Here is a 26,561-nt window from a genome sequence, read left to right on the forward strand (position 1 = left end):
CCCCAGCTACTTCCAGGACAACATTTCTTCCAGCTGAGTATTCTGGAATATTTTCAGTTTGTTTGTTTGTGATTTTGTTTTGCTTGTGAGTTTTGATTTTCTTTGGGTTTGTTGTCGTGTTTTGTTCGGTTGGTTTGGGTTTGGTGTTTTTGACAGATTTCCGGTTTTCTTGGGGTTTTTTATGTTTTTTTGGTTTGGTTTGGTTTTTTTGTTTGTTTTTGTTTCGTTTTGCGGGCGGGGGCACCACCGTGGGTATTTTTATTGATGTGGATAAAAGACCCATTCACACGCTCCATCTCCGCGTGCTGCCGGCAGCGTCAGCGCTGGCAGCCGGGACCATAGCAATAGGTCCTCTGGGGGGCTGGACCAAGACAGGGAGCGCCGGGACTGTGGGGAGAGTGAAAGCTCTTTTCCCTGGGATTCGCGGGGGTTTAGTTTCTTTCTTTGTTTGTTTGTTAGTTAGTTTGTCAGTGCGCAGTGCGGCCGGGTGTGTGCGCGGAACGCCGGGGCCGCGGGGGCCGTTTCCAGCCGAGCCGAGCTGCGCCGGGCACGGGCGCGGCGGGGCGCGATGGCGAAAGTGCTGGCGGCCCTCAGGAACCACTGGAAGAAATCCACCTTCGGGGCCTGCCTGCTGGGCTGGGGCGGACACTGGCTCTATGGGAAGCACTGGTAATGCCGGCTGGAGCCGGGCCGGGCGGGGAGGCGGGAGGCAGAGATGGAGGGGCGGGCAGCGCCTAAGATGGGGGTCGCCTGTCGGAGGGCCCGGCAGGCAGAGGGGATGGCTCGGGCTCCCTTCAGCTCCAGCAGCAGCTGTGGGTGTGGGAAGCTCAGAGCCTTTGCCTGCCTTCCCACGTCGGGCGCGGTGTAAGAGTGGGGCGGGTTCAGGCGGGAGGTTTAAACAGAGGGGATGTGGCTGGCGTGAGCGATGTTGGGGCCTCTTGGAGAGGAGAAGGTTCTCTGTCTTCTAACCTAAAAATTAATGTCATGAGCCATAGTGTGCCTTCAGCTTGCTTGCTTTTAGGCTGTGTGATAAGGATGGCTGGCACCAGGCCTGCAGGATGTGCTGAGCGTGGCCCATGCCAGCGTGGTGGCCCTGTGGCGGTGGGTGCTCCCACCTGCCCCTTTCCCACCTCCTTTCTGCTGGAGCTGAAGTCCTCGTCTCTTCCTTGAGGCCTGGCACCGGCAGCCTTGTGCTGTCCCTCCCTGCTGTGGTGTTTGCTGTTGTCATCCACCCAGCTTGGAAGGAGCCTGTCAGCTGCTCCTCCCATGAGTTATACCCAGTGGTGTCATTCCCACTGCTTACCTGTGGACTAAATGTAAATTTACAGTAAGTAAAATCCTCACTGGTGTTCTTTAAAAAGCTGAGTTTATATTTTAATCCTTGTCCTTCAAAATTATGGTTAATACATTTAACCAAAAAGCAGGTGTAGCCAAATTATTTTTTAAAACTTATTTTTGGTTCTGCTGTTTATTATCACTATCTTAATGATTTTTAAGTGTTTTGTCAGGTTTTTAACAGTGCCCTTTTCTGCTTACATTGCAGTGCTGCCAAAGCCTCAGTGGAAACATTAGGAAAATCTGTTTATGTTGTTTTTATACTTTCCTTCTTCGCATCCTTTTGCTTAGGGACTTTGGCATTAAATCAGCCTTTATTTTTCATGTTACTTCTGCTTTAGTTGCCTGAAGCACTGAGGCTCAGTGTCCCCTTTGTGTCTGTTGTGTCTGGGGGTTCTTATGCCCACATGCTGTTGGTGTCAGATGTACATTGATTTCTTGTGTGGTAGTGGTGAAATTGTGTTTGGAGCACAGAGAATGTGGAGTGTGCCACAGGTGATGTGATGGGGAATAAGGAGGAAAATATGAAAGGCAAACGACCGAAAAGGGAATCTTTGGTATCTGAATTTCGGTGCTTGGGGGTTGCTTACTCCAAATGTAGGCATGGTGCTTTAACCTGGATGATAGACTGGGAGCAGAAAAATTTTGCATATCCCATTCTCTATCCTCCCTTTTGTCTGTAAAAGAAAATACAGCATTTCCTTAGGAGACACTGGAAATGCAAGGTAGAAAATCCTGTGATGAAGGACAGCTCAGTGAGACTTTGATGTAGTCTGCAGCTACTGCCTTCTGGGTTTGAAGCACTGTTTGGAAGCACTGCAACTGTTCAGCAGTTTCTGGGCCATTCTCTGTGGAGAGTTGTTTTATACAGGTTAGAGAACAACAAGGAATGACAAGAGCCTGATGGCAAGAGTGTCAAAAACAATTCAGAGGTGATCTCAACAGCCCTTTGTGATGCTCTGTGAACAGTGAGGACCTTGCCTTGTAGCAGGTGGACAGCAGGGCGTAGGCCAGGATCCCTCTCTGCAGCTTGTGGGGATGGCTTTTAGTGTGTTTTTGTACATTCCCTCTTCCCAGTTTCTTTGTCTGTGTCCCGGTTGTGCTGGGGAGCAGAGAGGTGCATTTTGCCCCATGCACAGATTGCCGCAGGCAGCGCTGGAGAGAGGTTAATGAAGGATCTGTAAGGGGCTGTGTTGGCCCTGAGGCTTGTTGTTATCCACATCAGAAGCTCAATTGCTATGCATGAGCCATACCTGACTGATATTTCGTCTTTGAGAACACATTTAAAGTGTAGTGAGGTCTTGTGCTTTGGTTTCTGGCATCACAACTTCCTGATGATCCTGATGAAGAGCCTTGCTTTAGCACAGCATTGGTTCAAATTAGCCTCTGACTTCTTGGAAGTAGCTGAGATGTTGGTCATTTATTTGCAGCCTGAGAAAATTTTTGTTTGCCATCCTGCATCCCTCTTTCCGCCCTTGTGGGTTTTCTAAAATACTTCGCTTGTGGGGAGAAGGTAGTTTGCTTTTTTGACTTCTCAAGGTTCCTTCCTCCTTTTGGATGCAGCAGCCATGATGCCTGCATTAAGTGGAGCTGTTGTAAATAACAATCTGTCCTGCAGCTCTTTGTAGTCAGTCTCTACAAGCTCATAGGGACAGAAGAGCTCTGAAGTACTTCACTAAGACTTTGGAGGATGCTCTATGGACAAGAAGAATGTTGCCTTTTCCAGGCTTGCTCCCAGTGCCTCCTCCCTGCCTGGAAATTGGTGTGGGAGTCCCCGCTACACACCATGAAGACTGTGCTGTGGAGCCCAGTGTGGATGTGCTTGTGCTCCCTCGGGTGTAAAGGGAAGGAGGGGCGCTGGAGTTCAATGGATCATCACTGAGTTGCTCTAAAGGCAGCAGTAACTGTAAAGGTTGAGGAGCTGCTTAGTCGTGGTACTTTCTTCCTGCAGCATTTAGTTTCTGGATCAATGTATTAGCCTTTCAGTTTGGGACGTGTTTGTTCAAATACTGACTGATTTAAAAGTAAGGAGATTTGGATGAGCAGGAAGAATAAAAGGAGGAACCCTTGTACTTTTTCCCCTTCCCCCATGTGTTATTCAGCCGTTCTAAGTATGTGATAGTAGAGAAGGTACCCCTTCAACAGGGGTGTGAGTCAAGAGGTGACAGCAGTTTTTCATGTCTCAAATGACAGGAGTTGTGTGTGGTTGAGCTACTGTTAACTAGAACCCCACTGCCATTCTTGTGAAACCATAATGCGTCTTGAAATTCCTTTTGCTCTCATAAAATTATATGTTTTAAAAATCCATTGTCTTGCATTTAGGATAGCAAATACTCTTGTGCTATCTGAGAAGTAGGAGGATAACTCTGTGTTGCTACATATGTGGTTGTCTTTAATTTCTCTAGATTGCATGGATTTGTGTATTAGGCTCATTTTAATCTCTAGCATATCATGCTGCAGGTACAAGGAATACTTAATTTAATATCCTGGATCAAAGCTTGCAGGGTATGCAGATTGTCAGATGTGTGTTCATACACAGTAACGTACTTTTGCTTAGCATACACAGGTGATTACAGGTTAAGATTCTTCTTTGCCATATGATTGTTCTAAAACTTTCACCAAGTTTGGAGTCCCCTCTCAACTTTATGTCCTGGGTCACCTTTCCTGAATTGAGCTGCAGCTGTTCTCTGTATCCACAGGGGTTGCAGTGAGTTACCAGCTCCATCAAATCAGCAGAAATGAAATCTCCAGCATGAGGGACATGAGCTGAACTGATTGTCAGATTTGACCAGACTGTTACAGTGATGTCACTGCATAAGTGATCATCACCATGACAGGACAGAGACCTCGGATATTCTACTGAGGCAGTGGACTAATCACATACTTAGTTTTACTCTGTATATGTTAAAGTATTGACATTCTCAGTAGAATATGCTGGCAAAGCACCTGAGCCTTTGACTTCCTGCCAGTAAACCTGAGTGGTGCTGTTATCTACAATTTGAATGTTAGTCTCTGTGTGTTTGCCAGCTGATAACTCACTTTGTCACCTTTCTGCATATACTTCCTCAGTAGCTGACTTTATTTCATCAAAACTTTGTCAAAAAAATAGAGTATAAATTCTGAGTCTTAGGTAAAGCTGATGAAACCTCAGATTTGTCTTTCATGCCCTTCCAAGGCCAAAATGAAAGTAAATCCTAATATCCAGTAAAGAGGATTCTGTGCTCTTTCTGTATTAGAAGCAGCCAGAAAAGCTCCCTGCTAAGATAAAAATCTTTTTCAGGAGTTCTGATATAGCTCCAGAGGACTGATCCTGTGTGCACAGCTTTGGTCAAGTTTCTCCTCACAAAACTCTGTTTTGATGCAGACACTGAACTTTAAAGTTTTTTTGCTTCTTCATATTTGAGTATATTTAATAGTCTTAGATTTAATGCTGCTAACCCACTTTGGAATGAGATCCTGAGCTTCTTTTTACATTTGTAGAATGATCACTTTAAGGGGAGTTGCTTTGGTTGGATCCAAGACAGACACTTGCTGCAGCTGAGAGCCTCAAACAGTGTCAGTTTAACTTTGTTGTCTTCTGCTTGTTGCACTCATTGCTGCCCTGGGTGACCTTTCATCATGAGAGCTGTCCTTTCCACCCTGGCTTCTGCTGGCACTTGGGCACAAGGCTCAGTCTCATCTCGAGGAGCATCCACACTAAATTGTGTGGATCTTGTTCTTATGTGTAAGGGTGTGAGTGCCCTATTCCAGCTGAAATTGTCGAGGGCAGGAGCAGTGGTCAGCTGTCCTGCACTAGGGGTGTTGCAGAGAAATGAGAGCAGCGAGTTGTACAGATGTTGTGTGCTGTCAGCCTGGCACGGCTGGGGCTTGGGGAGCTGTGCACAGTCACTCTTGTGTCCTTTCTGTGTTGGTTCCGTCCTTTGGTGTGAGCCTGCTCTGTTCTCCACAGAGTCTGTGCTGCAGTGGCTGCTGGCCTTGAGGCTTTGCTGGGAATGTTCTCTCTGTGGGTTCAGCCTGGGACAGCCTCTTTCTTCCAGACCCTGCTGCCACTGTTTGTTCCTCTCCGTTTCCCAATTTTTTACTGCTTAAGCAAGTTGGCCCAGCTGTAATCTGTGTGATGCTTAATTCTCACAGCAGGAAGACAGCCCTGAGTTGGCCAGCAGATGCAACACTGCTTGTCTGTTTGGCTGTGATGCTGAATTGTGTAGATAAGGCCTTAGGGGAAACATAAAGTAAAAATTGATTTTTAGTTTGCTGTGGATATGGTGCAAGTCAGGAGAAATCTCTGTGTGTTTTTAAGGCAATGGAGCAATTTCCCTCCGCCTCCACCTGCTCATGTTTGAGCATTGCTGAAAAGGCTTTCTTACTACCTAATAATAGACAATGAATTACAAAAAATCAATGAAATCTTACATTTATTAATAAAGTCTCATCTTCTCTGGGAGCTGGTGAGCAGTCATATTTTGAGAATGAATACATGCTGAGGCAGAAGGCTTTAATAAGTTACCTTTTAGCTGGTTTTCACATTTTTCTAGCTCTATTTATTGGTTGTTATGACCTGCAGAGGATTTGCAGTGCCACTTGGGGTACTTTAGGTGAGCCAGGTGAGGTGAGTAAAGGCAACAGCTGTGATGAAGAAGGAGAGCTGCTGTTCTTACGGGTGCATCCCTGTGACTGTACCTGTGCTGTTTTTTCTGGAGTTTGAAGCTAGTTAAATGTTGACATGATATTTTAAGGAAATAAAACATTTCCTGTTATCTGGCACCTTTAAGCCAAACTTGGGACATCCTTGACAAACTCAGATGACTTTGAAATGTCCCAGTTGAATTAAGTGGAAATCCTATGAGTATGGCTGGGATGGTATGGGATTCTGGGTGCTGTGCTGCTGGAGAAGTGAGACAAATCACCTGGAAATTGCTGATGGTAAATGATTTTTCTAGTCTCAGAATCTAAACTTTTCCTTTGACATCAAAATGGTAAGTGTCGAAGTAGGCTTCTTCTGTCTCTTTAAGTGCTTCAATGCAGGAGAAAATCAGCATAAATGTTGACATCTAAGCTGTCAAGCTTAATTTTTATGGGTAAGACTCATTGAGGTGAATCCTTGACAGTTGTTTTGAGGTTCTTTGAGGTTGAGAGGGAGAGCACAGTATCTTCTGCTTGCATTTGGAAATCGTTGCTGGACGTCATTTTAAAGGCAGTTAGCACTGCAGCATAAAGCTGCGGGTGCCAGGAAAACAAACTGGCCGCCAGTGTGACAGAGCTTGACTTCTGAACAAAATAGCATCAATGTGAAGTGAACAGATAATGTGGGTTTGGCTGGGATTTGTTCAGAAGGTAAGGACAGCAATTCTCAAAGACATAAAGTATGCACACTTTCATTTGATAGTGGGGGCTCCTTGATATGCCATAATATTTCAACTTTATATATTGAAATTGCAATTATTTTCTGTTCACTATGGCCACACATGGTCACAGAGGAGGGGAAAATGTCCCTGTGTGAGGGCTCATGCCCTCAGTGGCACAGTGTGGACTCAGTCTGTCACGCTGTCTTGATTGAGCTGGAATTAGCTGTGACACTGCTGTTGCACGGCTTGAAACACCAACCTTTGTAGAGTTATTTTAACTGCCGCATTTCCATCATATTGCTGCAATCAAACCCAAGGCTGTTGCTCCTCTAAGTGATATTGCAGGTGCTTAATACAAATTATCTGCTCCTTTGGTTTTAAAGAGCGAATATGACAGCACGGCTCTGAGGAATTTTTTTGCAGACATTCCAGTTACTTGTTATCCTGATGAGGTATTATTCACATATTTTCTTTTTCCATGCTTCACCTTTTCCTTTGTCTTTTCATTATTACCAGGAATAAATCTGTGGCTTTTATGCTGTGGTTATTTTCTCAGAACCCAATTTTATATCTCACCTGAAGTCACCCTATTTCTCGTTTTATGGCATTGCAGCATCTCTTGGTGATGCCAAAAAGGGCAGCTTATATAGTTCCAGTGACAGAGAAATACTGTAAACCAATGGAATCAAATAGATGGCACTGGGGTTTGGCCTTGCTTTCTCTTCTCTTCTCTGTCATTTCCATGGCAGAGTTTGGCCTGACAAGCCACACTTTGAGGCAGAAGTGTGCTGTTCTCCCAGTCACCTGTTTTTGTCTGGTGGCCTTTAATACTTTTGGTTGATATAGCGTTAGTTTTGGTATGCTGACTATATGTGGGGTTTTTTGTATGTGATGTTTTGAGACAAGAATAAATGGTCTTGCCAGGTATTGGCACGGACAAGCTGCAGGATGGAGAGTGTTGGTACCTAGAGGACAGGCAAGACTCTGAGCACAGCAGGATGGTACTTGCCATTTTGTCTGCAAGGGGAAATGGGGCATTTTTGAGGCTGGGGAAGGAACAGACTTCGATTCCTCACTCAGTAGCTGTGTCTCCAGTGCTTGCCATCTATATACCCTGCTTGCCAGTGACAAGTCAGGAATGTATTTCTGAAAAGATCATCTGTGACATATCTAGCACTGATCAACTTTCTTTTGTTTTTACACTTCACTTAATGAGTGTTTTTCACCTCTCTGAGTTACTGCTTTGGGCCATGCTCAGACCTAGGTGGGTGGGAGGTGCTGCATTAAGGTGTGTTTGGCTTGCAAACTGATGGAGAGGGGAGTTCACAGTCATAAATCACAAAGACTTCTCCCTAGAACCCTTCTACTTACTCTGCTCTTACTGCCAGAATGGTAAGTACATTCAGTGTAAACACCAGGCAGTGAAAACATTGGAAAAACCCACACCTGAGCTCTGGAGTACAGTTATGAAGCAATTTAACAAATAAATCACAGTTACACAGTGTGCCAGAGCTGATGTAATTGTCTTTGTTTTCTGCTTTCCTTTTGTGTAGAAAGAATGTTTGTGTGCACATGCAGAAAAAAATATGCGTGTGTGTATAAATGGGGGTGTTTTATCCTTAAAATGTTTTGGGGCTTTTTCTGTTTCAGTGTTGTCAAACTGTGTGTAAAAGTGGTTTGTACATACATTTTAAAAATGAGCAAACTGTTTAAAACTCACACAACGTAATGTCCCCTCTCTTTTCTGTCTTACCTGATAGTGATAACCTGCTACGAAGAGCTGCATGCCAAGAAGCCCAGGTAATACCACTTAAAGTAATAAAATTAGATTAAAATCTCCCTCTTATCTTGGTTGTGCAGGGCTCCTGAGATTTTCCCAGTGAGCCTTTCCTATGTGACAAGCCTTATAGTGATGCCATCTGTGTTCTTTCCCTTCATGCCCAGGGGTGCACAGGGGGTACTGCCCCTTGTGTGTCCTGGCTGCTGCTGCAGGGGAGTGCAGCATTACCCTTGGGGTGATCTTAGTCACTGCTGGAGCTACCCAGACCTCCATTGCTGCACATGAGCCTGTAAACTTCTGGTGGGAAGATGATTTGTTGTGAAGAGTGAAATCCCAGCCCCACCAGAGGGGTGTAGTCTGGGCAGGAGCAGCGCAAACCGCTTCATGTCAGTGCTCAGCTGCAAAGACCTCGCCCTTGTGTGTTTGACCCTGAGTGATTTTATCAGAGGATGCCAGCTGTGATGACTGACTGACCCAGCTCTTTCGGGCCTCATGTACTGGGAACTTAATGGGGACACCGTGGTTGCTGATCAGTGACAAGAAGTCCACTGCTGGGGGGGGAGAGTTGCTCTCTCAGGGTAGCATTTCATAGTTTGCTGGCTGCATGGGCAAACAGTAGTCTACAAACTCCCATACTGTAATATTCCCACAAAGAAATCTTGTCCTTAATAACCAGTCTTTTGGAGGTGTAAGTGCTGCTGCCCATGGGTGACATCACTTCTGTAAGATTTTAAGTTTTTACCTCCCACAAATAAAGTTTATTCTAAACCTGCTTGTTCATGACAGACCTTTGACATTTTGCAGGGTGTAACACTTCTCCCACCATTGCTACATACTGGGGCCTGAGCAGAATGGTAAAATTATTTTTTTCTCGGTAGAGAAGTGTTGTGCACCTGAATTATCCCAATTTCAGCCTGTCTGCTGTTGAAAGATTTTCACAGCAACTAGTCTTGTGCAATGGATCTTCATGTCAGAATAGATGTAAGGGAGCTCACTGCTCATGAAAAAGCATGGAAAATCTTTCCCTGAAAATACTGCTTTCATAAACCATGATTTTTATTTATAAAAACCAGAGGTTTTTATTTTCAATATTAATTTTTACTGCATAATAACAAAGTGATAGAAGTTTTTTATAGCACAAAAAATAGCCACTAATTCCTCTGTATTTAAAGCATGCTGACCAAATTAAACCAATTTTTTTAAAAGAAGCTGATGGAGTGGTTTGTGTGTACTGTCAAAAAAGTGTAAATGCTAAGGAAAGGACTGGTACTAGCAGATAGTTCAGTTGTGGAAATTCTGAATTTCCCATTTCTTAAGTCCAGTTATTAAGTGGCAGGTTCTATTCCATTATGGCTTATTCTTGAAAATTAAAATATAAAAGCACTGTCAGTAGAGCTTCCTGCAATTTTAGTGGTTAAAGTCTGGGAAAATGTCCTGCAGAAGACTCCTGCACTAGAAAGGAATGAACCAGAAAGCCTAGTAATCAATTCTTGCTGTAATTTCCATTCTAACTGGTGTGTCAGTGCCAAGTACTGCTTGAAAACACACAGCAGTACTGCATTAAGGTATTAAATGTCTGGTATGTTCTTCAGGATAACAACAATCTAAAACTGTTTGAAAAATGCTACTTGCTTTTATAGTGCTGCATATAGGTATTGGAAAAAAAATAGAGGCAAATTCACCAAAGAAAAAGTTTAGTCTGGATGAAGTGTGTGTGAAGTTCTTACCATTTTTACACTGGATTTTTAGGTTTTTAAGCCTGTTACATTATCAAATTGATGAGGAACCTGCCTTCCTGAGAAAGTATCCATGACAGCAGTATTTCGTGCAAAGGTTCTGCCACGTATGTCTGGATTTAAATACCAGTTTATAATGACAACCTTGGTGTGGCAAATGATTATGGAAAGATTCTATAATAAAGAACCCTTTAGTCATATTTTTAACATTTTACACCTCTGTCTCTGGAATAAGTCAGTGTCAGCTGACTCGGACTTCCGTGGCAAATCAGTCTTGCTGATTGACCTTTTTGTTGCTGAACTCTGGGCACATGTTAAAGAGGTGCTGTTTAGCTGACAAACAATTCACTCAAGGATAGTTTTCTGTAAAGGAATGTAGTTTCTTTGCTGGTATTCATAAAGCACTATAAAAGCTTTGTATAAATGGTTTTTCATAGTTGTGAAATAGTGATTGTCATTGTAGAAGTCCAGAAACACAGTACCTGGAAGTGTGCATTTGACAAGAAAGTGAAAAAGGCATTGACTTACCTAAATTATACCTTCCTATATATATTTAATTACCATTTATATGGTATGACTATTAGTTGTCTTTACTTATGTTCTACTCTGAAAGACTTCTAGAATATTGCATTATTATTTTTTTATTTCCTGTCTTACAAATCAGCATTTGCTTTAGAAATGTCCCTGTATGTAACATAAATGTCTAAGTATATTACATGAAGAAGCAATTATGTCCTTACTAATAAAATCTTTATGAGCCTTGTTGGGTTGTTTAGAGCCTTGTTAGATTGTTTGGAGCATGCAAATACATCATATCTGCCCCCTAAGCAAATAATTAGTTGTTTCTAACAGCTGTAACATGCTAGAGGTCCCCTATTCCCCAATTCCCACCCAACAATTGCAATATAATAAGTTGGTGTTTTCCAGCTGATCTTTGAGTAACACTTAAGAGCTATTGATCTGTTTCACTTTCTTTGAAGATTTCTTTGCTCTCAGCAACTTTTCTCATCCTTTTTCTTCCTGAAGAAGAAATTCAGAGGTTTTAAGCAGCACAGCCAGCTGTACCCTTCTTTAAACTGAGGTTTCCTGAGCTCAAGTTTTCAACTGGAATTAATAAGTTTAAACAGCTAACAACCACTAAAATGTATTCTTTGTGTACAGTATCACCTCCTTCAATATAAAAATTCCTGGTAGGGGTTTAAGTTCCAAGATAAAAGGGAAAAAAAGCCAGGGACAGTTGACTGGGCCCTGCTCAGCGCTGGTTCCTACTCTTTCTGGAGCTTCTGGATGGTACTGCTGAATACCTTGTATTCCTTGTGTTCAAATCCAGTTTGATTAGGTGTGTTAGTGAGGATGCCTTTAACTGACCTTCTAGAGACTGAGAGCAGGATGTAACGTGTGGACGTCTTGCATTTTCTTGCTGTGCTGAACAGTTTTGGAAATAGGTACAAAGTGCAAGAGACTTTGTGGAGGAACTCTCAAAGAATTTAAAATTGAGATCCCTCTTCAGAATTGGATTAAAAGTTGAAGAGGAATTGAATGACTTTTATAGAGAGAGATTAGTTTAAAAAAAGTGTAAGAAACAGTGGACTTGCTTATAGGTCAAGGCAGATTCTCTTGTAATTATCTTTCCTGTCTTCAAAAACTGAAGCATAGAAAATAATAAAATAAGTAGAGGGATAGAGGAATTAAAGTTCAGAAATTGGAAAGAATGCAGAGAGAAGGTGGCAGGCAGGTGTATGAGAATTACATAAGGAAAGAAAATCCCATAACCTTGGAGTCAAGGAGAGTTCCCTGGATCTCTGCCCATTGCAGAAAACCAGAGGTTGACAAAAACGAAGTGGTGGTGGAATTGTAAAAATGAGCTAAAGAGTACTTATGACAGTGATGTGAGCTGCTGCTAAGAGTGCAGGTCTTTGAATAAGAGACCTGTACAGTGGCTGAAGATGGAAGTCATTTGAATGTTATGAGGCTTGAAAGCCCATTGACATTTGTAGAGATGCATTTTTTTGAACTGTTTTAGCAGTGTGCTTAAAAGATAAACTGAGTCCTGCCCTTTTTCTCTTACTTAGGCTTTTGGCAACCAGCTGATCCCTGCCACTATGCCACTGAAGAAAGCAACAGTCTTCCTCAACCCAGCAGCTTGCAAAGGGTAAAAGTCCCCCTTCTCAGCATTCTCATTTGAGCCACTCTTTCTGCATTTTTACTCTGCTGTCCACTATAAAAGACAGCCAGATTTTTGAGCTCATTTTTGCCTCCTTCTGGTGCCAAGCTGGTGCTATGTAACTATGCCAAACTTTATTTCACCAAAAATATTGGGATGAGAAATAGAATTAGTTGCTTGAGGTGGAAGAGTAATTTATATATATATATATATATATATATATATTTCAATTTTTTTCTTTAATCTTGTGTTTTGGCCTTTGTCATTCCTTTGAATGTAGAATTTTTTTGTCTTCCTTCCAAACTTTTGCATCTGATATATTTCCATCCTCAAAAACCAGAGAAATGAGAGATGACCTTGATTGCTTCAAGACTTGAAGTTGGCAAGAAGTGATCTTACTTCTGTGGGGACCTGCCCTTGACAGGGATGTGCCCACAAACTGAGAGGCTAAATATGGGCTCGGAGCAAGACTCCTGGAAGAGGTTGGCAGCTATTTTTACGTGCTCATTAGCAGAAAACAATAAACTTGGATGTGATGTGTGCCTGTTTCTGCTGATCAGCTAAGCTTTGGAATAGTTGCATTTTGTGGAGGGGCAGAGAGTTGCTACTACCAATAGGAGGGGAATGTTACAGATGACATGGAAGTGCTTGGACTCACAAGATTCTGTGAGTCTGGAAAATATATAGTATTAATCAAGTCTCATGTTTGTACATGTAAACAGTTTACAGTTAGTGATATTTTATTATGCTCTTTAATTATCCATCCTGTAACAAAAAAGGTCAGATAGAGTTTTGCTTCTAACCTTACTGAATAATATGCAGTAATAAATAATTGGGATTTTAAAAATATTTCTTAAAGCCCACATGAGCCTTCTTTGTGGTCCTAAAGGCTGGTGCTTTGTAAGTTATTAGTTTTCTAATAAATTTCTTTCTGGGGATCTTTATTTGTTTTAATGGGTTTTTAAAATTATTTTTGGCAAAACTTAGATAGCATCTTGTGCATTTATTAAAACTGCAATAAAACCCTGACATCTGACATATGAGACTAGAAATGTAATACATTTGAACCACACGAAATCTCATCTTTCCTCACTGTCAGGTTGAGTAACTGATGATGGAAAATGAATTCTTGGTTTTAAGTAGATTTCTTCTTGCTATTTGTTTCTTTTTAAACTTTTTTTCAGCCACAGCCCTCATTAAACAGTGTTTACTCTGTTATTTCTAGCAAAGCTGGGAACCTTTTTGAAAAGAATGCTGCACCAATTTTACACTTATCTGGCTTGGATGTAACTGTGGTTAAGGTAAGAGCTGATGGGGTTCTGCTACTGCAGAAATACTGACTGCTCTTCTTTCTCCTCTTGGAGAATTGAAATTCAAATCTGCATGCATTTGGAATTCTCAGTTGTCCTGTAGACATCTTATAGGAAGAAATAAATACTGAGATATTAAGCTGATACTTAATCTTTATAATTCACAGTTAGTTTTCAAACAGTCTAGTGAGATTTTAATTTTCAGCTAAAGCAGTACATATGCTTGTTTGTCTGTCTAAAGCAGCCCTTCTATAATTCACGTTTGAGAGAAAACTCTCTAAATATTTGCGTGCTGGCTAGTGGTGCATGCCCATTGCTGTTGAAATTGTCATTTTTGCCTGAACCTGAAGAATTGAAAAGTGAGGAATTTTGACATGCAGTTGAACTGTTCAGATTAATTTTAAAAATAACCTTTTATTTTCCCACTGAAATTATTTCTGTGTCTCTCCAAATAATTCAATGTTTCCACCATGTAAGTAGAATCAGCTCTAAATGGTGTGAATTAACAAACAGGTTTTATTTGGAAAGAGAAGAACAAGGAAACATTGAAGGGATTCTTATCTTTCTGCAGGTTTTTTTTGAGGCTGTGATATGTAGATTGCTTAATAATCAGTGTGTCCTAACAGCAGAGTACTCTGATATGCATCTGTCTGTCTTGGAATCTTTTCCACAAGGTTTAGTATTAAAATGCTGTTCTTATTAATCCCTTTCTCTGATCATTAAAAATACCTAGTCCCACTTTAAGAGAAGAAACTATTTTGCAAGATTAAAAGTGATGCTTAATAGCATCAGACGTGACAAAGTTGGCAAAACAGGGCTGAGCAAGGAAGTGAGAATGAGATGGCTCTGTAGAAGACTTTAATTTCGTAGAAAATAGTTTTGATGGTTTAAAAATCAGTACTCTTTACTGCTAAATCCATTGTCAGTGGCTGTCAGGCAGTGGCCTTTTATGTAGTTGATGCTGTGATGCTGTGTTTCAGGAGATGCACTTGAGCACTTCGGCTGTTAAAGATAGTGAGAGTTTTTCTGCAAGTGGTTGGCTTCTGGTTTTGTTTCAATATAATATTACCTGGAAATAAGATGATTGCTGTGGTATTCTAGGTCTATCAAGTAAGATTTGCTCTGATATTTCATTTAACCTCTGTGTGTGTGTGTATTTACTTGCACATATTATATTATAAAAAAGTGGTTTTACCAGTTGAAAAAAAATTCTGATTTTAAGTAATATACAGTACTGTGTGCCTATATAAAAATAACTATGAACCACATGGATAGATTATTCTTTTGTCTGTAAAAGAGATATACTAAAAATAGTCATTTGAGTCCTCATGCTGGGATCTCTGTTTCTTCAGACTGATTATGAGGGACAAGCAAAAAAGCTTCTGGAATTAATGGAAAACACAGATCTGATCATTATTGCAGGAGGAGATGGCACAGTCCAAGAGGTACTGCTGGAGCCTGGTTTGTTGGGAATCATAGCTGGGATGAGGGCAAGAAGACTGAGTCTGTGCAATGTAGCAGCATCATAACAACTGTTCCTAGAGATCTGTCCAGTTTAGTATCTGTGTTTCAGAAAATACTATAATATTTTGGGGACAGAACACTCTGCTCATTGGTATTAGTCTTATAGTGATGATGGGAGTGGGGCAAAAAACAGTGTGTGACATAACTGTCTTCCAGAACTTTATTCTAGAATGGGCAAACTCTTTGGAGGGATGTGGCTCTTTTTTTCTGTGTGATGTAGTTGTAATGGTTTGATTTTTAAAGTTTTTTCCTTTCTATATACTCCCTAAGAGGAATGCATATTTTGCTAAGTGGGAATCAGATAATTTAAAAATTACATGGGAATGATAACAAAGTGTGGAACATATTTAATGTATGCCTATTGTTAAGATGATTAATGACAGGAGCAGAACCAGGGGGTGCTCTTTCTAGACTGTATTTTATTCAAGTAGGTCCTGGTTTCTAACTACTGATTTCATAAGACAATGGCTAAATTAATGCAATGACCTTAAGAGAAAGTGATCAGAATACATCTGCAAGTTCATTCTGGCCTTTTGTTAATTGCACTGACCAGTGCTGGTTTTGCATTATGCAGAGCATCATTCAGTGTTAAAACATTTACACTGGCATCGGTTGTGGTGCCAGCATGTACTCAGGCACACTCATTAACCTGCTGTTTCTAACACATTTGCAGGCTGAGTGTTCCTCCCTTGCCATGTAAACAACTGGAGCACCTTCCATGAAGGAGGAGCTGCTCCTTAAATCTCCTCAAAGAGTAAACACAGTTAAGAATTTCGTAGCTTTTTACTGTAACTGAAAAATAAAAAATAAGCATTTCCCATGTTTTTCAGGTCATAACTGGACTTCTCCGTAGAGCAGATGAGGTGAGAAGGTGTCATTTTAAAAATTGTGTTTATTTCTTGGAGTGTCTTGTGCATCTGCTGTGATCTCTTGGCCTCAGCTGCCTTCAGCAAATACTTACTAAGCTGGAGCCAGCTTGCTGTGCAACAGTCCAGCTGGGCTACTGTCCTGCAATGCTGCCTGTTGTTCTTTGTTCCCTTTCTGAGGGAGTGCAGTGGCTCCCAAGCCATGGCTTTGGGAAGTTTCCAGTGTCAGAGCAGGGATTGTGGAGAAGCCAAATGCTCAATTTTCAAAGACCCATGGACCAGCTGTGCACACCACTTTGTTTGGCAGAAGCACTGGGCAAAAGTACGTGTTTTTCTTGTATTTGTACAGGCTTGAAACCGAATTTGGTTATGGTCACACTCCTACTGCTTTGGGATTGCTATGCTGTTTCGTCAAGCAGTGCATACCTACCTATGCAGATGGTTGTACTAAGCAAATTTTAACCTCTCAAGGTGGATCACTCTGAATGGAAATGAGAGAAATTTTTCTTTTTAAAGTGGGAGGACCGTGTTATTGAAGAAAGGAGGGAATCATTGTTCCCAAAACCTTCTGGCAGGAGCTGGCAAAAACTCAATTAAATGATGCAGACAAGATTATAATGATACCCTTGGTAGTTAGAATTGTATCAGTTTAGGCATTTGCTTTGTCTGAATGTGACAAGGGGAACTGTGCAACCAAGTCAATATTTTTAAAGGAAGGCTATTTATGTCAATTCTGAGACATCACTGTTTTAAATCTAATATTATTGTAGTTGGATTCTGAGACTTTTATAATCAGACAATAGTAGAAAAAAAGTTTAGAGGCTTTACTGGCTAATTTATCTTTATTTTTTCGGACTTCTTATCTTGATGTAGCTTGGATCGTTTTGCAGTAGTGTAGGAAATTCTGCATCCAGCACAATTATGGGTGGAATACTGCATTGTAGTAGTATTGCCACTGTGTCACTTCATGTCTTTGCCCAAAGAATTCTTGTCCTTTACGTCACTCTGTCCTAGGAGTAGAGATCTGCATTTGAGCTCCCTCTCTCTGTGCCCTGCTTCCCTTTTCCCTTGGGGGTGCCACACCACTGTTGTCTGCATAAGAGCCTATGCAAGGTATTCCAGAAGCCCCGTTCCTAGCAGCCAGGGGAGCAGAGCTTGGCTGCAGGAGCTGCAAACAGCCTCTCATCTGCACACCGTAAAGCTGAGGAAAATGAGAGCAGGGTATTTGAGAGTGTCAGGACTCACAGGTGACAGGGACACAGCAGGGGAGAGCTGTTGGGTGTGCAGTGAGCCCAGAATTCCTGAGTGGCTGCAGAATGGCTGTGTCCCTGTGCTGCTGGCAGCATTGCCCAGGAGGGAGATGGTGCACTAGGTAGTTTACACTGGTTTGCTGACGTGCTTCAAGAAGCAAGATTTAAGATGAGGTACAGGGTAATAACTTGCTCCTTGAACAAGCCCTATTGCTGAACAGCGATACAGAAAAATAGCATGGTCAGTGACTTCCAAAAATTAGACCTTCTGCTGCTTCATGATTCGGATGGCAGAGGAATCAATTAATTTCCTTTCCTTAAGTGAGAAAATCTCTTTGCTGTGCAAGGTTACTCTGTCAGAGGGGGATTTCTGCATTGGTAAATGGGATTCAGAGCCTTTGATGCCACCATGAGTATTAAGAAAGATGGCAGATTGCTGACAAAGTTCATGCATTAGTTGGAATGTGGCTGCCAAAATGCATGTAACAATGCTCTTAATGATTACAGAGAGCTCTTTTGTAGCTGGTTGGCAGTGGTGGCTCCACAGATTTGGGTGCCATGTACTGAGTCATTGTGTGAGGAAGTGCCTGGCTGCTCAGTGCCAAAGGGGTGCTGCCAGACACAGCTGTGATCTCCACACAGGAAGCTTCATGCAAATGTTAATTTACTCTCCTTATGTGTCCAGGCTGCCTTCAGTAAGATTCCTATAGGATTCATACCCCTTGGAAAAACTTGCACTTTGAGCCACACACTGTATCCTGAGAGCACGAATCAAGTCCAGTAAGTATGGCATGTTTCTGAAACATGGTTGGTTGTTTTCAAGGGAGCAGTGCTTCTTGGTAGCTTGATGCTTTTCTTTTTCTTCTGTGTTACATAGAAGTTGGCAGTCTCTGGGCAGAGCCTGATGCTTCTCTGGAGTTGCCTGAGTTAATGACTTCCAAAAACTGACTAAAAATTAAAAGGAAATGTATGTATTATTAGAAATCATTTGCTGTGTCTAATTTCTCTGTGATCGTGTGATGCTCAGAGTTTAAAAAGAAAAAGGGATTAAAAGGATCAGCCTCTTAGGAATAGCAGGAAGGGTATGACAAGGATATAGCAAGGATATGACAAAATAAGCCAAAAATAAGTCCTCTTTCTGACCCTTCTCCAGTCTAAGAATTCTAGAAACCAGTCCACATATAGCCTGGTTAGGACCTGCAAAGTAAGGCATACAATATGGGGAAGGTTGTATCCCATTACGAACTTTTGCAGGGCAGAACTGACTTTTCCCTGTGGTGGGACTGATGGTGGCAGTAATCCAACAACCCAATTCTTATCTTCAGCATCCTGGATATGATCCAGTCTGGTGGTATCTGTTGCCTGCAGTTCAGTTTGTTGCCAGATTGCTTTGTTCTCTTATAAAGAGAAAAGGGAGTCAAATGATCATTGTTTTCCCCACACTTCATTTCTTTTCAATTTTTTCCTTCCTCTCCTCTCATGATAATAAATACATTTCTTCTTGATCCTGAAATCTTTTCACTGTCAAACTCCCAGTAACTCATTAACATTGTTCTTTGTGGAACCCTTGCTGGTATCCATCATACATAAAACCCATGAGTCAACTGGCATAACATCCTTCATTAAAACTACAAGAGTGCTTTGAAGCTCAGAAAGGTGGACAAGGCTGTAATCAGCAGCTAAGAGTAAAATAATAATTTTTGTTTGGGTTCTAAAGAAGCTGATGAAATGGATGATCTTGTCTCAAGGTAATGAACTGTGCAGGTAGGACTGCTGCACACTGGCGAAGCTGAAGGGTAATTTGGTCAATAGGCTGCTTAACAACCCACACCAGTAACAGAACCTGAATTAAGAAGTGTAGAAGTGATATTTTTCAAAGAAATATTTGGGTTTTGGTTCCTTCAGCACTCTCTTACTTTGGGGTGTAGGAACAGTAAAGGTCTTAGAAAAAGATAAGAGCTGGGAGAGAAGATGGGCTGTGGAAATAACAGCTTCCTTATCTGTCTCAGTATTACAGTCCTGATGAAACCAAGGGCAGTTTCTCCCACTGATTCACATGAATCATGGGCTGGATCTGAAAACTGCATTTTTTTCCTTGTCCAGCTGAGACACTGGAAATGTATGCAGTGTGGAAACTAATTATTACCCAAGTTTGAAAACAAGGAAGGGGTTTCAATCAAGTGTATGCTTCAAGGTTTGAACATAGATTATTTAGTGGACTTGGACACTTTGGTTACAAAATCTTTGCAGCTTGAAATGACTAAGTGCCCTGGCTACTGTCCTCAACTTAATGGAGACCTAAACTATATGAGCACTGCTGATAGGTAGATTTACATTGATTAAAAACTTCAAAATAAATTAGCACATACTAAAGCAGTTAAATCTCAGACACCTAAGTTGAAAGTAGTCATGCTGTCCCATTCTCTCCCAGGCTCTAATAACTGCTACCACTAAAATAAGACCATGATTTAGGTCCTTAGCATGTTAAGTATCCGAAACAGGATGTAATACTGTTGGCCTCTGACCTGCCAGGTTAGCCAAAAGCTTAGGCTGATAATTTCCTTTTGCTTTTTGTGTATTTTGCTGTTTGCTAGGTTTTGTCATGTGTTGCAGCCACCCATTTTGCTTTCTGATCTCAATTAAGTGCAGCACAATTCCCTGGGGTTTTTACTTTTGCTGAAAAAAAAGCCCCACCTGGACTCTTAGTTGAATTTGCTGGGAAAAAACCCGTAATTTTAAAGCTTATTCATTTCCTTTATTCCTGTTTGTTTTCTTTGCTTTTTTTCTGTTTGTTTTGCAGACATATTACTAATGCTACATTGGCCATTTTGAAAGGAGAGACAGTTCCACTTGATGTCTTGCAGATCAAGGTGAAAGCATCTACTTAATTGGAGCCAAACATTCCTAAAACTTTCCTGTTCTCATGTTTTTATGGTTACATGGACTGGTTTTCCTTTGTATATTGCTGTTACAAATTTTGGTTTATGATATCAGCAGTTCTGCTGGCAGTGATTTCTCCACTATGTGCTATGGCATCAGACAGTCTAAACAGAAGAAAACACTAGAATGCCTCACCATTACCTTTCTTTGAGACTCAGAGAGTATTGATGAATACAAAACTTCCTACAGTGATATTTCTGTAGCAGTGGTGAGAGATAGCAGTGGCTGCTGATTTGATGCATTCATGTGTATTGTGAAGTTAATAGCTTTCTTTGACAAACTGAAAAATACAAAATGGGAAAACTTTTGACTATACCTCTTATGGTTTCTGAATATTATTTTTCTGTTCAGTTGTAGAATGGACATTTCTGCAGCGAGTGTTGTGTCGATGTGCAGAACTCCTAGCTATTTGGCTAACAGTCAAATCCACAAAATGAAATGGCCATTGCTGGGTGTGCAGTCAAACTCAGGCTATCTGTTCCAAACTTCACCTCTTATATTCCTTCCTGGAGCAGATGGAATGTACAGTGCTCAGATTCTACTAAGCTGTATTGTTGCTAGCTCTTTTTCATACCTCTTCTGTTAAATTTTGGTATAGAAATTTAACATAAGTTTTTATGTAGAGATGCTATTTTTATAACTCCAGAAGATAAAGTTGGAAGCAAGGTAGGATAAAGCAATTTTGTAATGTCTATTTTTCTTTACAGGGAGAAAAGGAGCAGCCTGTGTTTGCAGTCTCTGGTTTAAGATGGGGATCTTACAGAGATGCAGGAGTTAAAGTCAGCAAGTAAGAAAATGCTGTTTTTTGAAACTGTACCCTTTTTAGCATCTGTTGCCTAAGAAGACACACCCCCCTCTCTCAAGTAAGTCTATTTTTTTGAGTGTAGGCATCTGACAGGCAGAGGCACCCACTCTTGCTATGTCTTGCATTACACACAGGAGTGTAAGATGTATCAGAATTCTTGTAATTTGAAATACACTTACTCAGTGCTGACCTGTTCTTTTAAGTATTTAAAAAAATACTTTGTGGTATGCTTTGTGGTATCTGCTTCTGGAACTTTACTGAGGGGAGAGTAACAGGGTGCCCCTGTTACAATCTGAATAAAGTCTAAGTAAAGTAATTGGCCATTGTTTTTCATCATCTGCCAATGAAAAGCTGCGTGTGTACTCTGAAACTCTATTCCAGCAAGGGACACGATGCAGTATAAATTCCCTTCAGGTTCCTGCCAGAAATGGCATGGACTGTGCTATCTGATGACTGTTCTCTGAATGCTAAACTCATAATTATTGGGCTTTCTCCAAATGGACATTTAACATGTCACTGTCTGTGTATCAAATGACAGGCATTATCTGCTGAAGGAGCAGCAGAGCCAAAGCAGCTCGCTCCCCAAACTATTACTGAGGAAATGCAGCTGTAAGGAAATACCATGTGCTCTGTGAATGAGCTGTCATTGTCAGGAAGGAAGAAGTAGCAGACCTATGGAGTCTGTCTGGCAAATGTTTGAGTAGGTTTGAGAGGTGATGTGGGATGGGGGAGATGCAGTAAATGGTCAGGTTGTTTGTCCCTGGGAAGCCAGGGACATTCTTAGTAGGCTGTGTAGGTGCTGACTTGGCTGTGCTGCAGGCTCTCCTGCTAATTGCAGCCCCCAGTTCAAGGAAGTGCATTTCTCTCTGCTCAGCACTCCTACTGGCCTTCCTGCCCATGCCCTGGTTTTCTTATGGTGTCAGCCTTCACATCTTTCCCTGCAGCACTTCCCTTTTGTAAGAGTCCTTTGGGCTCAGTGCTGGAGGCATGACAGCACCTTTGGTAGGTGAGGCACATGAACATCCTCAAGCCTTGCCTCCTTCCATAAATGTTTTTGAATGCAGAGAAGCATGTCCAACTTGGAAAGCACTTCAGCAACAAATAAACAGGCCCTCAGAGTCTGCTTGGAACAAAATCCTCGTGTGCTTGTCCTCTTTTTATACTTTCCACTTCATCCACTTCTGCTCCCTGTGAGAGATGGGTTTTTGGACTAAAAACATTTGGTGTGTTCCAGTGCTGCTGATCTTAAACTGAAAAGAAGTCAAAGGGAGTTAAGCCATAAGACACAGTTCCAGAAGTGTGTCTGACTATCCCTCTGCTAAGGACTGTGCTGCTGGAGACCTGGTGCTCTTTTGTGTTACTATTTTACAGACAGTTTAATGGTTTGAGGGGAGTGGTGGCACAGTTGCATGCCTCAATGGTTAATGAGATCCTTAGATCTGTAGTACTCTTGAGCTGGTGGTGTTTAATATGCTTTGTTGACCCTCTTTGGAGAAAGATGGTGATCAAAATGTGTGCCAAGCCTGCCTAAATACAGTCACATCTTTAGATTCTATACAGTGATGTGTGGCTGGCAGGATTTCTATTTTGTAAAACCCTGATTTTAGTGTGAGAATCCTTTGGGACTAATGAGTGTTTGCTGGTTCTTTTGTCACTGACGCTTTTGTTTTTTTGTTTGTTTTCTCTGACCTTTGGAAATATGCTGTATTACATATTGTGGAGATGCACACCACCAGCTGTTAGACAACAGCCCTTTAAATCATCCCCAGTTGTCCCACAAAACGAAGTAAAATTCTGATAGTGAGATGTTCTGCTGCCCATAGTGAAGATTATACACTGCAGTGTGGTGATGTGTAGCTCAGGACAGGGATGTCACTGCTAGGCTGCTGATGTGTAGAAAGTATCTCACAGTATCAAGAAGCTAAAGATTGTCAGGGAGCACTAACTCAGTGGCAAGCAAGTCTGTGTGCTCTGACTTCATGCAAGATTTCTCCCTTTCCCAGTGTTGACCCCTGGATATCTTAGAAGTTCTGTTTCTGTTCTTTTTTCAGGTACTGGTACCTTGGGCCTCTGAAAACCAAAGCAGCTCATTTTTTCAGTACATTTAAGGTAAACATTAATTGTGAGGATATTTTTGGAAATGTGAGGGAATATGTTTGGTTGGGAAATGAACAGGCTGACTTTGCTTTGTATAATCTATCCTCAAGCTTTTGTGAAGGGTTCTGGTAACAATATAGAATGGGACTAAAACTCAACTTGTTAAAAAGCCTACCAATTGATAGACTTACTTTTGAAGAGAGGAAGGGGAAAAGAAATACTTTTTTAAAAAAAAATTACATTTTTTTGCTGCAAGATCATCAGGGGGAAGCCAATAACTCCCTGTGAAACTGGTGAGCAGCAATGGTGAAGTACTAAAGTGCTCAGCCACCTTTTCTCAACAGTCTTTGTAATAACATTTTACTCTGATTTATTCATCTAGCAGAAGGATCTATAATTAGACTGCTCTTGCACATTGATTATCAGACTTCCTTGTGTAGTAAAACGAACATGAAGATGAATAGCTTTTATCTCACCTTAAACTTTTCTGTTACTTAAAACTGATCCTGGAAAGATTAAAATTTGACCTGCATGAAAGGTAAGGCATTTTCCTTCACGTGGTTTTCCTGTTCTCTGAACATATAAGGAACCTCATGAAAGGCAGTGAAAATACCCAGGAGCTGGTACAGTAGATGAAATAGTGCAGTCTAGCCATGCTGGCTGTGAGAGTGACAATGCTTCCTTTATAGGAAACTCCTGTAAAGGGGGACTTAAAAGTAATGTATACAGGAAAGTTGGAGTGGGTTTCCCCCTCCCCCCACCAGTCCCCAGAAAATTTGAGGTTATGTTTCTGTGTGCTGGCATTCTAGGTAGAAAACTGTTCTTAGTTTCTGTCCACCTCCTTTCTCATATCCTTTGAGGGCTTAGGCTGAGCTGGGGGTGGTGATAGTGGACTTCTCTGGTGAGCTATTAATTGTACATTAAAAAGATCTGTTTAACCTGCTGAAGGTTAAAGAGAAGTGCCCACTTCTTTAGCCATTTAGATAGACAACTTTCTAGCTGATCTCACCTAATTGTGGTATTCATTGCTTTATGTGCCTCTTATGTTATCATTTTGTTAATTTCTACAAGAAGTGGCTCCAGCCTGTTGAGTTTAATCTCTTCCTGGCTTGTGGTTGCTGCTCCACACTTCATATTTTCTGTTTTTACTGTGGGTGTCTTTTGAAACAGGATGATCTGTAGCTGAAAAAAAGTGTAACGGGAAACATCACCTCTGGTATTGGTAGGGGCATTGTTCTGAGTGTTATCATCCCTTCTAAAATACACAGTAAATTATATTTAATAATTATGCATATAGAAAATATACAAAAAATTATCACAGCTGCTTTTCCATTTAATCATTAATATTTATTGTTTGTGTACTGCCCTACTGATACAACCTCTGTGCTGCTTATTATGTGACTATGAGAATGGAGTCTTTCCTTGCTCTCAGAGGTGTGAGGTGAATTAATTTAACAACCTGTGCTATATGATCCAAAATGACTTCTGAAGTTTTGTACATTGAAAAATAATTGTATTGAGTTAATGTGGGCTCTTGGCTGTGTTGTTTTAGTATATAGATTTAAAAAACAATTCAGTTATTCTTTCCATAAGTCCTGTGCTTGGAGCATTTCGGAAATTATTTTCAAAACAATGACAGGAAATAAACTTTGTCAGCAGAGATATTTCAAAAGCTAAGGTTCTTCTGTAGCCCTGGTACTGGAATCTGAAATATCACCAAGAATAATGTGTTAGTACTTTTCTTTTTCTTTTTCTTTTTTTAAGTTGCTTTATAGAGCTCACATGACTTGCCTTAAGAGCTGTTGTGTTACTGTTTAGAAGCACCTGCCTATCAGGTCAGATCTGGATTGTTTGAGTTGCTGGAGAACAAAGGCCTGTCAGGTTTTAGTGCCCCTTGGCTGCACACAGCACTGTAGTCTTTGTCTGTTTGCACTGGATCCCACTGAGCAGTTGCTCTTTGAGGTTGCCTTTGTGCCATGCAGAAGCCAACTGTGCTTTCAAACATCACTGTTGGCCTGTCTGGTTTGGGTTGTTCCCTCCAGCCGGAAGCAGCTGTGTCACCCTGCCACACATCAGCAGCAAAGGATACATCCCCATCTCCCCCTGTTCATGGAGGGGAAAACACCCTGACTTCTGTGCAGGGAAGGATTAGATCAGTGGATTTGGAAACTGTGGGTGATCTTTTTGAAACTGCAGAAGTGTCATCTCACCAGTGAACCTGGAGACTGGAGAGCCATAAAGGCAGTGGGGGGGGTCTGGGTAGCTCTGCAGGACTACGTGTGAGTACACAATAGATGGGCTACAGGACTAAACAGAATAAACAGGTAATGCCCTAAACAAAATGCCCTTTTATCTTCTGTCGTTTCTTTCCATGCAAATACAAGGAGTGGCCTCAGAAACATCAAGCTGCTCTCATATACCTGGGTCCAACTGAGAGACCTCCAGAAGAGCCGGAGGAGGAGTCATCCAGACTTCCTTTTCATGTGAGGCTTTACAGACGACTTCTTTCGTACTGGTCACGTCCAAAAGGTGGGCTGGGAGTGTTCTGGCATAAACTCACATGCATGTTCTACTCCTCTAACAGATCCAGGGGTGTGTTGTGTGGAGGGCATGTCTACTTTACTGCTGTCTTTTTTATTACTGTTACTTCTTCGTTTGTTTCTTTTTTTTATTTATTTAAACTGTGATTTTTGTCAAGACTGTTCTAGTGGCATCTGTCAAAAACTGAACAGAGTCATCCTGCCAGTGTTTGTGGTCTCATAAACAAATACTCCTTTGTAAAGATCCCAGGGCATTCCCTGGACTCACAGTTGCCATTGCAATGGAGGCATCCATAGAGGATACTTGGCACTTCTGGGTGAGCTTCTTGAAATCTTCTTCCAGCAGAATGGCTTCATAGTGGGCTGGAAAGAGAGAAGCAGCCCTTGTTTTCCAGGGTGGGGAGAGTTCCTGACACAGAGCAGCAAATGTTACTCTAAATAGAACAGTAAAATTTGGGCCATGCAGAAGCCCTAAATTTCTCTTATTATGTTAAATTCTTCCTGTACCATAAACTTTGTGTTCTCTGAGTCTCTCTTGGTTTGGCCTGTTGTCTGGGCAGTGCACATGGCAGGCCACAGGAGGAAGAAGAGTGGGTATTTTGCACAGTCTGGTGCAAAGACCTCGTTCCTCCTTAGCTAGCAGAGGTGATTCATGCAGGAGCATGAACCAAGTGACTTGGGGATGACAACTGAACTGTGGAGCTGCCTCCTGTAGAAAATGTGTTACCACAGCCTCCTGAACATCGGATTCCTGTTTTTTTGGCACTAGCATTTCATGGGTTTTCTAAATGTTCCTGTCACCAGCCCAGGAGATCTGTTAATCCCTGGACATAAGGACTCACAGGGCTGTGATGTTCTGTGCTTGTCTT

The 26,561-nt window shown here is 41.6% G+C and overlaps 1 protein-coding gene across 2 annotated transcripts in view; it reads left to right on the plus strand.

Annotated features, from left to right (window-relative positions):
* Positions 1-509: 509 nt before the first annotated feature.
* Positions 510-26,561, plus strand: part of LOC131592191 (acylglycerol kinase, mitochondrial-like) — a 35,332-nt gene continuing 9,280 nt past the window's right edge. Inside the window, exons 1-11 of one of the 2 annotated variants that reach the window (XM_058863530.1) lie at positions 510-669; positions 8,441-8,480; positions 12,269-12,348; positions 13,586-13,661; positions 15,023-15,115; positions 16,025-16,057; positions 17,996-18,090; positions 20,111-20,180; positions 20,958-21,037; positions 23,107-23,164; positions 25,537-25,681. In XM_058863530.1, the coding sequence (XP_058719513.1) occupies positions 569-669; positions 8,441-8,480; positions 12,269-12,348; positions 13,586-13,661; positions 15,023-15,115; positions 16,025-16,057; positions 17,996-18,090; positions 20,111-20,180; positions 20,958-21,037; positions 23,107-23,164; positions 25,537-25,681 (871 nt within the window). In that variant the 5' untranslated portion in view covers positions 510-568. The remainder of the gene's footprint in view (positions 670-8,440; positions 8,481-12,268; positions 12,349-13,585; positions 13,662-15,022; positions 15,116-16,024; positions 16,058-17,995; positions 18,091-20,110; positions 20,181-20,957; positions 21,038-23,106; positions 23,165-25,536; positions 25,682-26,561) is intronic. The other variant, XM_058863531.1, reaches the window with a different exon arrangement.

This window comes from Poecile atricapillus, chromosome W (assembly GCF_030490865.1).
Source record: "Poecile atricapillus isolate bPoeAtr1 chromosome W, bPoeAtr1.hap1, whole genome shotgun sequence".
NCBI lineage: Eukaryota > Metazoa > Chordata > Aves > Passeriformes > Paridae > Poecile > Poecile atricapillus.